Consider the following 16,600-nt stretch of genomic DNA (forward strand, 5'->3'; position numbering starts at 1 on the left):
ACAAACCAGATGCTATGCATGAACCTGAAGCATGACACAGGATAAATCCACTAAAAGTAAACATAACTTATTTCCATAGTGGCTCTGGTTTGCCCAAAACCATGAAAACAACTGCTGTGCCTGAAGTATATTACAGACTTAACTGAAAGTGGCAAAATTCAGACTTAATAATCATAGACAATATTCCAAAAAGTTCATATAATAAAATTTTAAATGTTAAATAATAGAATTTTAAATGTTAAATGCAATCATTCACAGCTACACTTTTCGTTTTACTAAATAAAAAGTTACACCTGCTTTTTAAACTAATGGAGTATTGTTATCTAGCGAGCTGTCCCACTGAAAGGATTCATATTCAAATATCTTTACATTTTGACTGCATTTAAATTCTGCCTAGTATGATACCTACTGTGTGCTGGTCTTTGTTACGCTTCAGTCCTTGTAATTAAAAATCCAGCTGAAACCAGGAGGGCATCGTTCAGACTGTCCTCCCTTTCTTCCCCTTGCAGCCCCCTCAGAAAACAGCGCCCCCCCTCCAGATGTGACAGCTGTGGCCCCTCCATCCAGAGGGTCGCGTGTGGACCTGCCCTCTAACGCCGTGGTCCGAGGGATGAGCCGCGGGCAGAGCCGCTCAAGCATGATGGAGACTGCGGATGGTAACGACGACACCATATAACATTTGCATTTGTTTGCATGTCTCTGTAGGAGCCTCTGTCTGACTCCACTCGCACTCTTCTCGCTCCAAAATAAGTGACCACCAAACATGACATATCGTTAATCAGACTTTACTGCTTTCTTTTCTTCTTGATCTTTCTCCACCCTGTCACATGTTTATTTGACTGGCTAATAGGAAGAGGTAATATCCAGAGTAAGGAAACTCCTTAATATATAAATAATGTCCATAGCCTCCTGTGTTTGTTGTTGTACCCTTAACTCTCCCTCCTGTTTGTAATGAATGATTATAGAAATAAATGCAACACCAACAACATCCACGCACAGAGTGAATCCTCACGTGTGATCCCAAACCAAAAGAAACAACCTCTACCCCAGTTCACACCGTGTTTTCCTTGTGTTTTTGCCACCTACGTGTGCTGCTTTTCCTTCCCAAAAGACATTAGAATCAATTCAAGACAAATAATTCAATCTACAAAAATAGAGTCTCTTGTGATATGGGATAAAGAGCAGCAGACAGTATGAGATGGTAAGAAGTTTAAACGTGTAGTGTTGTATCACTGGATGGATGAGCCACGGAGTGTGTGTGACTGTGTGTTTGCCCTGCCACCGCCCCTCTCCTCCTTCGTCCTGGCTGTAGGAGTTCCTGTGAACAGCAGAGTGTCCACTAAGATCCAGCAGCTGCTCAACACCCTGAAGAGGCCCAAGAGGCCGCCGCTCAGTGAGTTCTTCACAGACGACTCAGAGGAGATCGTAGAAGGTACACCGCTTCATAAAAACAACCCTAACCACTGTGTTCCCAATACGCCGCTTAAATTTCTGTTGTAATTTCTGTACTACATCACAAAAAATATTACAAACTGAGTTTGCGTACGGCAGCATTGTGTAATAATACATAAAGTACTGATACTTTATAGATAAGTTATAAGCCGTTAAGTTTTGGGTCGTCAGTTTGGCCAGTGTTTCTCCTACTGTTTGGTAACACTGCAATTTAAATCATCAAGTTGGCAGCTGTAAATGTTAATAAGTTGTTAATAAATGGATTGTAGTAAAAAAAGTCCAACCAGTCAAAGGCATTTTTCACAACCTGGATATGTCTGATCTATAAACCGTTAGTAAATGCTAAACTATTAACCATTAATAAAGTAATCAGTTGCAACTAATAAAATGTGCCTCATTATAAAGTATATTTGGTTGTATACTTGGTACATTTGGATGTCATTAATCTGTAATATACCCAAAAATGTTCTGCGCTCTCTCTCTCTCTCTCTCTCTCTCTCTCTCTCTCTCACAGTGCCCCAGGTGGACCCCAACACACCGAAGCCAGAGGGCCGTCAGATCATCCCAGTGAAAGGGGAGCCTTTGGGAGTGGTCAGTAACTGGCCCCCAGCCCTGCAGGCAGCGTTGGCCCGCTGGGGGGCCACTCAGGGGAAGAGCCCCGCCCTCACTGCTCTTGATATCACGGGCAAACCGCTCTACACACTGACTTATGGTGAGACACAGGACTATTAATATGCAGCCTGAAAGGATGTTTATGGTGTAAAATCAGTAGCAGTAACATACAGCTGCTGGTAGTTAGTTAAAGGTACTACGCTGTGTTGAGAGCTATTTCAGGAGTTCATGTCAAGAGTTCATCTGGACAATAGAAAGATGTGTGTACTCTGTGACATGGGATTTTTGGCAGAGGTAAGACATATAACCTTCTCTCCTTACTCCCTCGTCCCCACTCCACCTTCTGTCTGTTAGGGAAGCTGTGGAGTCGCAGCGTGAAGCTGGCGTACACCCTCCTGAACAAGCTGGGCGCCAAGAATGAACAAATCCTCAAACCTGGAGACAGGGTGAGAGAGCTGACACGCTGAAAGCAGATTCACACACAACATGCATATAACAATGGTAGTGTCACCCTGACAAATAAATTTTGAAATATTTGCAGAAACAAGATTTAAACCTGTATATTTGCAACTTCTCTCCCAATGATGTGTCTTTGTGCAACTGCTCCAGCAGTGATTTATTATTGTTGACTTTCGAATTTTCTGTGAAAGACAGGACTAAAAACTAAATGAAATTACATTATTTTTATTTCAACAAAGTGGATTGCCATGAAATTTTCTACAGCCATCCATAGTGCTAAGATGACTCCTCTTGACTTTAGTGATCTCCTGACTTTTCCTCTTGTCAGGTCAAAATTTCAATTGATCTAATACGTATGTACCTTCAAAATATAAAACTAACAATCCCATCAGCCACCTCTTTGTGTTTATTGCTAATTCGCAAAAGTTAGCATGTTAACGCACTAAACCAGCATGTTATCATTGTGAGCATGTTAAATGTAAATGCTCCGTATTTGTATAGCCACGCAAAGCGCTTTTACACTAAATCTGCATTCACCAAATCTGCATTCACCATTCACATGCAGTCTGAAGGAGCTGGGTATTGAACCACTGACCTTCTGATTAACGGGCAACCCGCTCTACCTCCTGAGTCACAGTCGCCCATGCTGATGTTAGCATTTAGCTTAAAGCACCTGTGTAGTACAAACTCACAGAGTTGCTAGCGTGGCATTAGACCTGTAGTTCTTGTTACTATTGTTAGTAACAATGTAACATTTTACCACCAGCGTTTATATCCATTAAGATTTTTCTTCTTTATAATCCAATGTAAAACAATCCTAAATGTAAAGTTCAATGTCTTGGTAGGTGGCGCTGGTGTACCCCAACAGTGACCCTGGGATGTTCTGGGTGGCCTTCTACGGCTGCCTCCTGGCTGAAGTTATACCTGTACCTATTGAAGTACCACTGTCTCGCAAGGTAAGAAAACCCACAGAGGAACATTTTGTGACTACATAGAGAGTTTTTCCTTTTCTGTTTAACTATGAATGTGTGTGTTTTTAGGATGCAGGTATCAGCCAGGTGGGGTTTCTGCTCGGAAGCTGTGGTGTTGGTCTGGCTCTGACAAGTGAGATCTGTCTGAAGGGTTTACCCAAGACACCCACTGGGGAAATACTGCAATTTAAAGGTCAGTGAGCTCTTTCAGGAATGATTGAACTTTATTTGAACAATTAGACATATTCCTTTAAAAATACCATAGTCTTTTATGAAATATTGCTGAAAGGAAAACTTCCGGAATACAAAGTTGTTACGCAGGGAGGGTACAATGTGCTCTGTGTTTTAATGAAGAATGGATGATGAAGCCTCCTTGATATTACTTGACTTTACTTTTACTGATGCTTTTCTCTGATAGGCTGGCCTCGACTTAAGTGGGTGGTGACAGACTCAAAATACCTGACCAAGCCTTCCAAAGACTGGCAGCCGCACATCCCCACTGCCAACACTGACCCTGCATACATAGAGGTACTGCAGTTACTGCTTTTCATGAGACTATCTTGTATAACTGGCTGTTGTTTAGCACACAATAAAAACAGAACTTGATTTGGGAACATTAAAACCTGAGTATTATTGCGTCCTGATGTGGTTTGAAAAGACAAGTGTTGCGATTTTATATGTCTGTCCGGTGTTTGCTCTCTGTTTAGTACAAGGCGAGTAAAGATGGCACAGTAGTGGGTGTGGCTGTGTCTAAAGTAGCCATGTTGACCCACTGTCAAGCACTGACCCAGGCCTGCAACTACTGTGAGGGTGAGTAAAGACCCAGATTGTCGTCATCATCTGTCATCTGAAGGTTTCTTCATCAACACGGCTGTTATAAGTCTGAAGACACTTCTGTCTTTCTTCACTTTAGGGGAAACTTTAGTGAATGTCCTGGACTTTAAAAAGGATATGGGCCTATGGCATGGAGTTCTCACAGTAAGTGCATGTGCACGTGTGCAATAATACAAATCCATTTTTGCTTTCAAAATGGTTTTAAATGATGATAGTTGCACCACAACAGAGAAGAAAGGGGAATTTTAGTGTCTGTGTTCTCATCAAGTATCTGGTAAATTGACCAAATGTCCAAATTATAAAAACTTCATGGATTCCATGATGGACATGTGAAAAATCCCATGGGTTTTTGGGACTTGATACAGCACTTTTTTCAGAATTAAAGCTGTTTTAAGTTGTTTTATTTCCATTGGTCCCTTATGCATTATTCTTATTAGATACATGGGGCTGGGCAATAAAACAGTAATGATAATTATCACGATTTAATTTTCCTTAATAACAATATAACAAATGTTCAATACATGTTTTATTAGCACTCCATTTTTCTGTTAAGATGTTTATTTTGTTGAGGAAAAGGAACTGAAAAAAGATTTTTACTAATTGTATCAAATTTTATAATTTTATAAATCATTTTAAAAAATCATAATTGTTTTGAATATTCTATTTCAGATTTGTGAAGAGATCCACTGAGAAAATAATTAAATAAAACAAAACCAGCCTTTAAACTGAAAATAAATAATATATAATTAATATAATAATATATAATAATAATAATTATAATAATAATAATAATTTGACATTTATTGTGATAATTATAAATATCGAATGATATGAAATGTTTTTATCATAACATTTTTGGCCATATCGCCCAGCCCTGTACAGATATTTACCACATGTTGATCTGTTGCTCACATTATGTTATCTAGCTTGTGTAACTTTTGTATCATTTCTTTTTTAGTCTCTGTTATTTTGTATACTTTAAAAAAGATATGATTTTGTTTGTTTATTCCACCCACATTATGTCTGATTTACCTTTTAGAAATGTCTTTATTGAATTCATTAACAATTTACATCATTTATAATGGTACAATAAAATAAACAAAGCATTACACTTTTAGCTATTAGATCAGATTCTGTTGGAAGTTGGGGCGTCTTTAACATGATTTAGTAGAATTGCCCAATGTGGGGTTTTTGTCATGATTATTATACTGTATTAGCTGCTTAATCAGGTTTTGTTGGTTTCCAGGCTGTGATGAACAGAATACACACTATCAGTGTTCCCTATGCTGTAATGAAGGCTTGTCCCCTCTCCTGGGTACAGAGGGTCCACATCCACAAAGGTAAATTTACTGATCCCTCAGCTTGAGTAAGGCCATACAAAAGAACTGAATGTATAACATGACGACATGTTTACTCTCGTGCAGCTCGTATAGCTTTGGTGAAGTGCCGTGATCTACACTGGGCCATGATGGCTCATCGGGACCAGAGAGACACCAGTCTGGCTTCATTACGGATGCTGATTGTTGCTGATGGTGCTAACCCCTGTGAGTACTTCATGACCCCCAGCTTTGTAAAACTAGGGGCTTTCAAACCACACAAATTAGATTTAATATTTTGAATCCCTTATCTTTTTCTGATCTAGGGTCGGTGTCTTCTTGTGATGCCTTCCTGAACGTGTTTCAGTCCCACGGGCTGAAACCTGAGGTTATCTGTCCATGTGCTACCTCCCCTGAGGCCATGACAGTAGCTATACGCCGGTATGTCACTAACGCATATTCCATTTTTATGTAGGATTTTTTCCCAAACTCTCTATTACCACCTACCTCCCATTTCTCCCTCCTTCCCACTCTCACATCCCCAATTTTAATCCAGTGATGAATAATAAAAGCTGATAAAGAAAAAACATGGCACACTGCTTCACTCATGGTTGATTTTTATATTTACTGCTCTATCAGGGTAAGATTGTATGTGGTGGTGGACGTGGGCAGGTGGGCAGATCTGTGAGAACAGATGGGATGGATGGAAATATTCATGTTTGAGTGAACTCTCTCCTGTGTAGACCGGGAGTCCCTGGCGCACCCCTCCCTGCCCGTGCCATTCTTTCCATGGGTGGCCTGAGCCACGGTGTCATCAGGGTCAACACAGAGGACAAGAACTCCGCCCTGACTGTACAAGATGTGGGGCACGTCATGCCTGGAGGTGAGGATAGAAGGAAAGATAAACGAGTCGCATGAAAAACAAATGACAGACTTGTAGGCAAAAAAAGAGTTGGCTGGCAAAAAAGAAAAAACACATTCATGACTTAAAGTATGTTAGAATTGTAAGCCGACTAAGCAAACATGAATGTTTGTGGAAAGGATTGATTAGGAGGACAGGAAAGAGTGGTGCGTTGAAGCCAACTCTCAAATCAGAGATTTGTCGGAGCTTTCTTCAAGCACGTGAACACACCAACAAGAAAACGCTCTCTACTGCATTAACACAAGATGATGAGATAACTTTGGCAAAAAAATGAAATGCTAAATATTTCCTGTGATGGATCTCAAAAGAAAGTCAGATATCTGCAAGTTGATTTCCATTTTATTCTTGCATAAATGTTGATGGCTGGGAATAAAACATATGGTATGCTTTGGAAAATGTTTAATAGTAATGTAAAATATATACAATTCCTTGGTTTTTTATTACAGTGTCATGTATACAACTACGTGCCACAACACTCCCACTCTACTTCATGTCTACAACAAAATTACTAAATTACTGATTAAACATAATCATACATTAGCCATACTGAAACTCCAAATAAAGGCTAATTAAATGGTCCATCTTGTCTGCTGACATTTGTAAGTAACTCACACCTCAAAATAAATAACCATTAAAATTTTTGATTGTCTCTACACCAAAATATTTCATGGTTTTGTCAAATCATGTCATTAAAAATTTATACACTTCTATCATAGTATCAATACTCCAGAAGAAAATGACTCTTTCCATTTCTCTGAAATCACACAGCTCACACAATCTTTATTCCTCCTGAATATTTTTTTATCTGCCAGCCTCAACAGCTAGAGAAAGAATAAACGTTTTAAAAGTGCAACTATAGCTCTTTGCTCTCATATGTAGTATATACCTTTAAGTTATGAAGTCCATGTTTTCTAAATGCTACCTTTGTGTGTCTCCAGCTCTGATGTGCATTGTAAAGGCAGACGGGCCTCCTCAGTTGTGTAAAACAGATGAGATAGGAGAGATAATAGTAAACTCCCGTGCTGGAGGCAACATGTACTACGGCCTGCCTGGAGTCACCAAAAACACCTTTGAGGTATGAAAGTGGAGTTACACCCACAATCTGCCTGTGCTGCTGCAACAATCTCATAAATTAGAAACTTAATTAATTCACTTTTTGTGGTGTATTGCCATCCTTTCTGTCTGTGTATCCTCATGTTCAGGTGATACCGGTTAATGCTAATGGAGTTCCCATTGGAGAGATTCCATTTGTGCGGTCAGGACTCTTGGGGTTTGTTGGCCCAGTAAGTTGGACTGTTTCATTACAGTACAACATTTGTGGTAACTTGAGCCTTCCTGGAAACCATCCGTCTCTTTCTGTCTTTGAATGGGTCTGTATACTTAACAGTATAATGACCCTGCTGTGTGTGCCCCCGCTCTGTGCAGGGCAGTCTGATCTTTGTGGTGGGGAAGATTGAGGGCCTGCTGATGGTGAGCGGACGGAGGCACAACGCTGACGACCTGGTGGCCACCGCTCTTGCCGTGGAGCCAGTCAAGACTGTGTACCGTGGAAGGTGAGGAGATCACCGAATTCTTCTTCACACAAAAATGATGAGCTACTCTGTTGATGAAGTGTGAATACTAATTTTCACTACTGACATCTGGTGGCACAAAGGAAGCACAGCAGGCCCCAAAATGGCATGTAATGTTGACGTATAAACAACATTTAAACTGCTTGTGATTTCCATATCCTCTGAATAATCTCTAACATATCTGTGTGTGTTTCTGTGTGTGTGTCAGGATCACTGTGTTTTCAGTCACGGTGTTCTATGATGAGAGGGTCGTGATTGTGGCGGAGCAGAGGCCAGACGCCAGCGAGGAGGACAGTTTCCAGTGGATGAGCCGAGTGCTTCAGGTGAATCGCCTCATCGTCTCCTTCCAAATGTTTTGTTTATGTGAGGCAAACCACATGGAGCGGTGTGCAGTACTTCTTTTGTGTGTAAAATAATACTCTAACATCGCAGTGTAGTAGTATTGACTGAACATGATTTAAAGATTTCCATTCAATGTGTCTGTAATAATATAGAGACAAAAATCACCATTTTGTCAGCAGAGGTTAAGTTACTTTAACTACTCAGAATATTCCTTTAGTGTATAACTCATATTTTCACACAATTTTACTGCTCAACCAACCATGTCTCGATGTTTGATTTCCTCTGTAGGCTATCGACAGTATCCATCAGGTGGGCCTCTACTGTCTAGCTCTTGTCCCAGCCAACACCTTACCTAAAACACCCCTGGGTGGCATCCATATCTCTGACACCAAGCAGTTCTTCTTAGACGGCAACCTGCACCCCTGCAACATCCTGATGTGTCCCCATACCTGTGTCACCAACCTGCCCAAGCCCCGCCAGAAGCAGCCTGGTAGGTGATGCATATCTGGTAAAACAGGCTTGTGAAACGTGTATTAAGCTCTTTTATGGTTAAGGTAAAAACCATGTCGGCAAAGATAAGAGGAGCTGCTGACAGTTCTGCAAGTCAGTCAGGATATAAAGTGTTTTGTAAAATAAGGGCCTGGTTGTGGGGTTACGTAACATATTCATTAGAGTTTCTGGTTTTGGGAAAGGGATATTCCTGCCGTGTTGGCTCTGGCTGTGGCGAAGTTGAGCAAATGTCACACAAGGGTTTGTTTTTAATCTGTCATAAAACAAAAAACACATGACACACAAATATCACCAAAATCCATCCAATTTGAAAAAAAATGACATGCAGAGAAACCCCCAAATGAAACAAAATAGAACAACCTATAAGCAACATATAACATGAACAAAGTGTTTTAGTGTAAAATTAAAGCACGACACAGGATAAAAACACTACAAGTTATAATAACTTATTTTCACAGGGCTCCTTGCGTCCCCCTTAACCATTATAAAACAAAGACTGCTGTGCCCCTGCTACACTGCAGACTTACATGAAAGTTGTAACATGCAGATTTAAGTATAGTATAACATTATTACTCATTATACAAACTGCACATTTTCACCAAAATACTGAATACAGTCACACATCACTCCTCTTTCCATTTCCATAATCTGTGTACTTAAACACATACAGTATTATATTTAATGCAGTTTTTATACTGCAGTCTTTGTATTCTCACAGGATTAGTTTTATTGGCAGACCTCTGTCTTACCCAAACTTGTAATGCTGTTTAAATGTTTTACTTTCCAGACTAATGTCTCTTTGGTTAAAACTTAACCTATGAGGGCTGCTGTATAAATGATACTGTATTACACTCATCTCTCTCTCACACTCATTTTTTCTTGTAGTTGGCGTAGGTCCTGCATCCGTGATGGTGGGCAACCTGGTGGCAGGGAAGAGGATTGCCCAGGCCGCAGGCAGGGACCTCGGCATGATCGAAGACCAGGATCTTGTCCGAAAGGTAGTGTGACCATGAATGCTGTAACTCTCACTTTCAACCTGCCACTACCTCCGTATTACCTGTAACTCTGTATAACCATATTCCACACTGTTTTCAAAAGAGCCTAAGCATGTCATTCAGAAGCAGCAGGAAATGTGTGCACCAATGCTCACAATGTGTTATGATGGTAAATAGTTTGTTTTGAAGACTTTCCACTGCCAGTGTAACAATGGCCCAGTCCCAGTTTTATAGATTAAAAAAAAATCTGGACTCTTCTCTCTTTCTGCTCCCGTCTCTCTCTGGATGTAGCTCTGTATGTGGCCCACTGTGATGGTAAGAATTATGGCCCCCTTATGGCATCTTCCCAACACCTTGTCTTTATTGTCGTCATACTCTAATGTATATTGTACTGTGGTTTTATTTTGTGTGTTAAAATGTGACACAAGCAAAAAAAAGTGCATGTTTTAAAATCTGTTACAAGAAATCCACCTTCTGTAGCTTTCCCTTGTTTTACTGCAGACGTACCTTTCACATCCTAAGTTATTGTTCATTATTTTAAGAGCACAATTGGCTCTGAGTATGTGGTATAAATTGTTTGCACGTTGGCATGAGATAATTTATGCCAGACAGCTGTCTAATGAGACATGCAGTCTCTGTTTTATTTAGGTCTTCCATCAGTACAAAGCTCCTCCCTGTATACGCCCTCCATGGTTGTGTTTGTAAAATTGTATACAGATTATCAAACCCTCAGATGTACAGTACAGTACATACTGTACATGTAATATTTTTTTTTTCTTTTTATTTCAGCACCAGTATCTGTCAGAGGCTCTACACTGGAGGGCACAGACAGACCCAGATCATGTCCTCTTTGTCCTTCTTAATGCCAAGGTACCACATATTTTATATATATATATATATATATATATATATATATACCAAGTACATAAAATGTGTATATACTTGCAATGTAATACACAAGCTATTGCTACTTAAATTACACCTTGTGTTTCTGGTGACCTTGTATGTCTTCCTCTGTGCATTATTCAGGGTGTAACAGTGGGCACAGCGACCTGTGTCCAGCTTCACAAGCGAGCAGAGAAGATAGCTGCAGCACTTACTGAGAAAGGCAGCATCAACACTGGAGAGAACGTAGTGCTGCTCTATCCTCCTGGTGGGTCTTGTCTCTGGTATCTGTGTCTACATATTAATTAATTATTCTGTATTAATTATTGTGAGACATGGACAGTTTTCTCTCTTTTTTAACTGCGCCTTTGGCCTCCATCTTTCTCTCAGGCATTGATTTGATAGCCGCCTTCTACGGCTGTCTCTATGCTGGATGTGTTCCTGTAAATGTCAGACCTCCGCATCCTCAGAACCTGGCAGCCACGCTGCCAACTGTCCGCATGATTATTGATGTAAGTGTGTGTGCTCTTTTGCACGTGTGTTATTGTGTGTTCATGAGTTTGTGAGTACATACATGTGTGTTAATTCATTTAAATCCTAATAGTTTTTAGTTGTTGTTTTTAAAAATCCGTTGTTTTTTTTTATTGTCAAAAATCCAGTCTCAGTTGGGCCATAGATACATTGTGTTGTGTGTTTACAGCTGTTTTTGTCATTCATTTAATTTTCACCAATTTGTAGCAGCTTCTCCTGTTCAGATGAATCATGCTGGTGATGTTTTGTTACCAGGTCAGTAAAGCTGCGTGTATCCTTACCACTCAAAATCTCATGAGGACTCTTCGTTCCAAAGACGCTGCTGCCTCTGTGAACATTAAAACGTGGCCAACAATCATTGACACAGGTAAGATATCGAAAGTTTTTTGTCATAATAGGAGAAGTCTTGTCATAATAGGAGAAGCACAGGTGTTACTAAAAACATAAACAATACCTTTCTGTTCTAGAGTACAAGTAAGCAGTGACAGTGAGCCAGCATGAACAATGCTAGGACGCTTTTATTATTTACGCCTGTGCTCTTGCTACTGTGACATGTCAAAATGTCTTAAAAAAGGCCTATTCTCAACAAAACCTCATGTGAATACTACATAAAGAAATTGGATGCCTCATGGTTTATCAACAGAACTCTTAATCCTCCAATGAATTTGAAAAATAAAAAATCCTCTCTGTTCATCAGTTTAAAGTTCAATTTTAACACCTATTTTAACCTTAAATCTACATTAAGCCTAGTTCACACTACACGATTTTTAGCCGGATTTGCCACTCGGCAAGCCCAACGGATTGATCTGCGGTCGCCAGTTGTTACGTCTGAACTACTCAATGACGCATCAGAACGGCTCCCCGACACAGTTCCGACACATCGCCAACGTCTGCCAGATATCTAGCATGCCAAATATCTGGAGTCAGCCGACTCGACATCCACATCCAGCCAATCAGAGCATGCAGCTGGCAGAGCAGGCAGCTACTTTTTCACTGCAAAACACTTTTTACTCACCTCTAGCTCTCTCTGTAGCTGAGACAATCCCTGCTACCTGCATTTGCTAATCCATTCTTTCACCCATATTCTTTGTCTTTATAATTTCTATCTTTATAATAACAAACAACAGCTGTTTCGTGTGTAGGTTCACGTCATTCCCGTTTCACATTTCATGTGTGTTTTCTTGACAAAACGTGGTTTGGAGACCAGTGTCGGACGACACAGCCGCTTTCAGCTCGTGTAGTGTGTGAGCCTCTGTCACTGATCAGTCACGTAGTGTGAACGCCACAACAACTTCAAGACTCCCGTCACAAGACTGCAAGTTGTGTAGAGTGAACTGCACTGCAATCGGCTGATGCTGAAAGTTGTGTAGTCTGCACAAGCCTTTAGCTGTACAAATTTTTTGTATATCCACCTCATTTATTTTTGCAGTAGTGAAGTATTTGTAATAAGAAATGACTGTACCCCTGAAGTATAAACACATGAATTGTTTACAGTAGCTGACTTTCTCATGAGTTAAACTGAAGACAGGCTTATCAGTTGCTGTAAGTAGTCGTCATTGTGAGTGTACAGTTAGTTGTGTATGAAGTGCACAGATCTGTCAGAAATGCTCGTGTCAGTTTTTGTGGACCGTTTGCTGTGACAAGACTTTGCCGCATTAAGACAAACACGAAGCGGGATATTTCTCTGCAGTGCTTTCTCCTGTTATTACCAAAATTGCTCAGTGGGTAGACAAACTTGTGGGTTGATAAGTGCTTGGTGCACTTTTGGTTAGTTTCTGCTTGCAGCTATATTGTAATCTACTTTGTTTCCTATTATGATATATATTATTTTCTTTATATCTCTGTGCGCATTTTGTTCTGCAAAGCTCCTTCTAACAACATCTGAATGAGTTACACGGCCAATGAATAATATCTGAACAAGTATCTGAGAGCAATAATTGGCAGTATAAAATGCATCTGCTAATGATTCTTTTTTGATGAGTCATTAGTGCTCAGTATAATTTAATGTTGACTTTGTTCTCTGTTAACCATGCGCTGTTCTTGTTTGCAGATGATCTTCCTCGCCGCCGGCCTCCACAGATCTATAAGCCGCCCACAGCGGAGATGATTGCTTATCTTGACTTCAGTGTGTCCACTACAGGCATGCTCACTGGGGTAAAGGTGAGACAGATAAGCTTCACTTATTATATATTAATAATATTGCTGTGTTTGATCTTGATCCCAATCCAATTTCCAATTTCTAGCTCTTGCATGTCTCTCTCCCTCATTCTTATAACAACAATGGTATCAACGGGACTTAAATTTGTCTGGTGGCCAGAAACACAACTCCAAATGAATGATAAAGTGGTGGTTGGATAAATAAGCAACTGTTTGCTGACAAATTGTATTAAATTAAAAGTTGATATGTCAATGTTGTGTTCACAACTTGTGTCTGCTGCTCCCAAGTGGCCAAATAAATCCGTTATTGCAGGTTTAAAGAAGATGAATCTTGCTGCGGTAAAGAGATCCAAATTTAACAGTTTGTTGTACCAAACTGCTGTTTAAAACAATGATCCTGTTGACAGTGATCTGTGCATTTGTGGACCTATTTTGGTGTTTGTCATTTTCTTTTCTTATATTTGTGTATAACTGAATAAACATATTCATTGTGTCATCTCACACATTTCCATTTCAGGCACAGCAGAAAAACGTTAAGTAAACTACAACATAAGCAAAGACAGTCAGGTTGTTTTTTTTCAGTCCCACAGTTTCCAAGACCAAGGACAGACCACATTTTGCAAATCTAGTTTGCAAAAAGGCCAGTCGAAAATGTGCAGTTTCACTGTACTGGGGGGGTCCAGCATGTTTGGGATGCTCTTGATCGGTGTATACGACAGTGTGTTCCAGGTCCTGCCAGTATCCAGCAACTTCACACAGCCATTGAAGCCATTTCCTCGACCCCCCCAGTTCAGTGAAACTGCACATTTTTAAGTGGCCTTTTATTCTGGCCAGCCTAAGGCACACCTGTGCAATACCCATGCTGTCTGATCAGCATCTTGATATGCCACACCTGTGAGGTGGATAGATTATCTCGGCATAGGAGAAGTGCCTTAGGCCTTTTGTGTACATAGAGAAAGTCTTAGTTCTTTGAGTTCAGCTCATGATGAATGGGGACAAAAACAAAAGTGTTTATGTTTTTGTTCAGTGTACATCTGTCCCAAGTCAGTGCCTATTTACCTTTGCCAGACGACAATGACACTGATGTTCAAATCATACAGCGAGATGTCCATCATGGAATAGATACAAAGTGTCCACTTACATACATGTACCTGAGTAGAACATAATGCAATGCAGCCACAAGCTTTGTTGCATTGCAAAATGTATTCTACTGTAGGATGTAAAAGATGTCACAAGTAGGGAAAACTGGTTGACAGAAAGTGGGTAATAGTCCAGAAAAGTGAATTAGAAAACATAATCACAAAGCTATTCCTGGAAAAGCATCAAACTTTACAGACTGATATGCAACAGTGTCAGTGGGACATTTTCCTTTAGTTTCTAATACGTCTTCTTGTTTGTTGCAGATCTCTCACGCAGCCGTCAGTGCACTTTGTCGCTCTATAAAATTGCAGTGTGAACTGTACTCCTCTCGCCAAATAGCCATCTGCCTGGATCCTTACTGTGGTCTGGGCTTTGTCTTGTGGTGCCTCGCAAGGTAAGGTAATCTGTCACCTACAATACTTACATGCTGCGTACCACGGTTTTAGTATCTCTGATGTTATTTCTACTCCATTCATCCACTTTTTTTACTTCATGTCTTGTCTTTTAGTGTTTACTCAGGTCACCAGTCCATCCTGATACCTCCCTTCGAGTTGGAGAGCTGCTTGTCTCTGTGGCTGAGCACGCTCAGTCAGTACCGCGTCAGAGACACCTTCTGCTCCTACTCTGTCATGGAGCTCTGCACTAAAGGACTGGGTACTCAAACTGAGTTACTCAAGGTGAGTACTGCATACAGAGAGAGAGAATCATGAATGACGGACATGGAATTTGATCAGGGATTTGATCATTCTATGTGGTTGTGTTTTAGGCCCGTGGTGTGAACCTGTCATGTGTGCGGAGCTGTGTGGTGATAGCAGAGGAACGGCCTCGCCTCGCCCTCACGCACTCCTTCTCCAAGCTGTTTAAGGACGTGGGGCTGTCATCCAGAGCCGTCAGCACTGCTTTTGGTTCCAGGGTTAACCTTGCCATCTGCCTGCAGGTACACCAATCACCTTAACCTGATGAGAGAGTAGGGAACCAGTAATGAGAACCAGTAGGACCTGTATGTACGTGTTCTTTGTGTGTTACAGGGCACCACTGGTCCTGATCCCTGTACAGTTTATGTGGACATGAAATCCCTCCGCCATGACAGGTAAGAACACAACCATTTCAGTCAGGGTGACTGATTAAAACAAACAAACTTCCTAATTTAAGAAGTTAAATTGTATTATGTCTACTGTATACAGTATATGGAGTTTAGGTCTTTGTGTGGATTTTTTAAAGCAGCATTAAAACTGAAACTATCTCATATTTAATCAAAAGCTGAAGTTAACCTGTGTCGCTCCTGCATTGAGGGGGCTTTACTGTCACGATTGGTGTGCGTGGTTGAGGTTGAGGACTCAAATGCAGGACACACACAAAGCAGGTACAGTTCAAAAGGTTTATTCACAAAACTAAAGTGAGCACACTTACTGAGAGCGGCTGAGTTCAAGTAATCCAAAAGGTAACAGTCCATATGAAACAAAGAAATCCAAACAGAAAATCCAAAGGGCACAAAATCCAAAAGAACACGCAGGGTATCAGGAGATGAAAGAACACAGCATGACATGCTACGCACGACAATGACCAGACACAGACTAAAGAAACAAGCAAGCATATCTACAGGGACTAACCAGCAGGGCGTGAGCAACACTGGTGACAGAGATCAGACTAATGAGACAGACATGCAGGCAGGCAGAGAGAATGACAGAAGCAATGCAAGATTCAAACACCAGACAATAACATAATAAACCATGTAAACAAACAAACACTGATCAATAAAACAGTGATCACCACAGGAAAAATGACACTGAACAGACAGACCATGAAACTAAAATGGAACAGATCAGAAATAAGAAAATACCAAAACAATACTAAACACAAGCAGAGAGATACAACCCAAGCATGATGATACGGAAATTAATAA

The 16,600-nt window shown here is 40.5% G+C and overlaps 1 protein-coding gene across 1 annotated transcript in view; it reads left to right on the forward strand.

The window, feature by feature from the left end:
- Window positions 1–16,600, forward strand: part of dip2bb (disco-interacting protein 2 homolog Bb) — a 47,131-nt gene that overhangs the window by 25,191 nt on the left and 5,340 nt on the right. The window contains exons 8-33 of the mRNA XM_046076398.1: window positions 1,967–2,164; window positions 2,419–2,510; window positions 3,369–3,479; window positions 3,564–3,687; window positions 3,913–4,022; window positions 4,202–4,304; window positions 4,408–4,472; window positions 5,575–5,668; window positions 5,753–5,872; window positions 5,971–6,085; window positions 6,388–6,527; window positions 7,505–7,641; window positions 7,769–7,849; window positions 7,992–8,119; window positions 8,346–8,460; window positions 8,768–8,969; window positions 9,875–9,987; window positions 10,774–10,854; window positions 11,014–11,137; window positions 11,260–11,381; window positions 11,656–11,767; window positions 13,451–13,560; window positions 14,961–15,091; window positions 15,206–15,374; window positions 15,464–15,634; window positions 15,726–15,787. Of these exons, the coding sequence (XP_045932354.1) occupies window positions 1,967–2,164; window positions 2,419–2,510; window positions 3,369–3,479; window positions 3,564–3,687; window positions 3,913–4,022; window positions 4,202–4,304; window positions 4,408–4,472; window positions 5,575–5,668; window positions 5,753–5,872; window positions 5,971–6,085; window positions 6,388–6,527; window positions 7,505–7,641; window positions 7,769–7,849; window positions 7,992–8,119; window positions 8,346–8,460; window positions 8,768–8,969; window positions 9,875–9,987; window positions 10,774–10,854; window positions 11,014–11,137; window positions 11,260–11,381; window positions 11,656–11,767; window positions 13,451–13,560; window positions 14,961–15,091; window positions 15,206–15,374; window positions 15,464–15,634; window positions 15,726–15,787 (3,130 nt within the window). The remainder of the gene's footprint in view (window positions 1–1,966; window positions 2,165–2,418; window positions 2,511–3,368; window positions 3,480–3,563; window positions 3,688–3,912; window positions 4,023–4,201; window positions 4,305–4,407; window positions 4,473–5,574; window positions 5,669–5,752; window positions 5,873–5,970; window positions 6,086–6,387; window positions 6,528–7,504; window positions 7,642–7,768; window positions 7,850–7,991; window positions 8,120–8,345; window positions 8,461–8,767; window positions 8,970–9,874; window positions 9,988–10,773; window positions 10,855–11,013; window positions 11,138–11,259; window positions 11,382–11,655; window positions 11,768–13,450; window positions 13,561–14,960; window positions 15,092–15,205; window positions 15,375–15,463; window positions 15,635–15,725; window positions 15,788–16,600) is intronic.

This window comes from Micropterus dolomieu, linkage group LG18, assembly GCF_021292245.1.
Source record: "Micropterus dolomieu isolate WLL.071019.BEF.003 ecotype Adirondacks linkage group LG18, ASM2129224v1, whole genome shotgun sequence".
NCBI lineage: Eukaryota > Metazoa > Chordata > Actinopteri > Centrarchiformes > Centrarchidae > Micropterus > Micropterus dolomieu.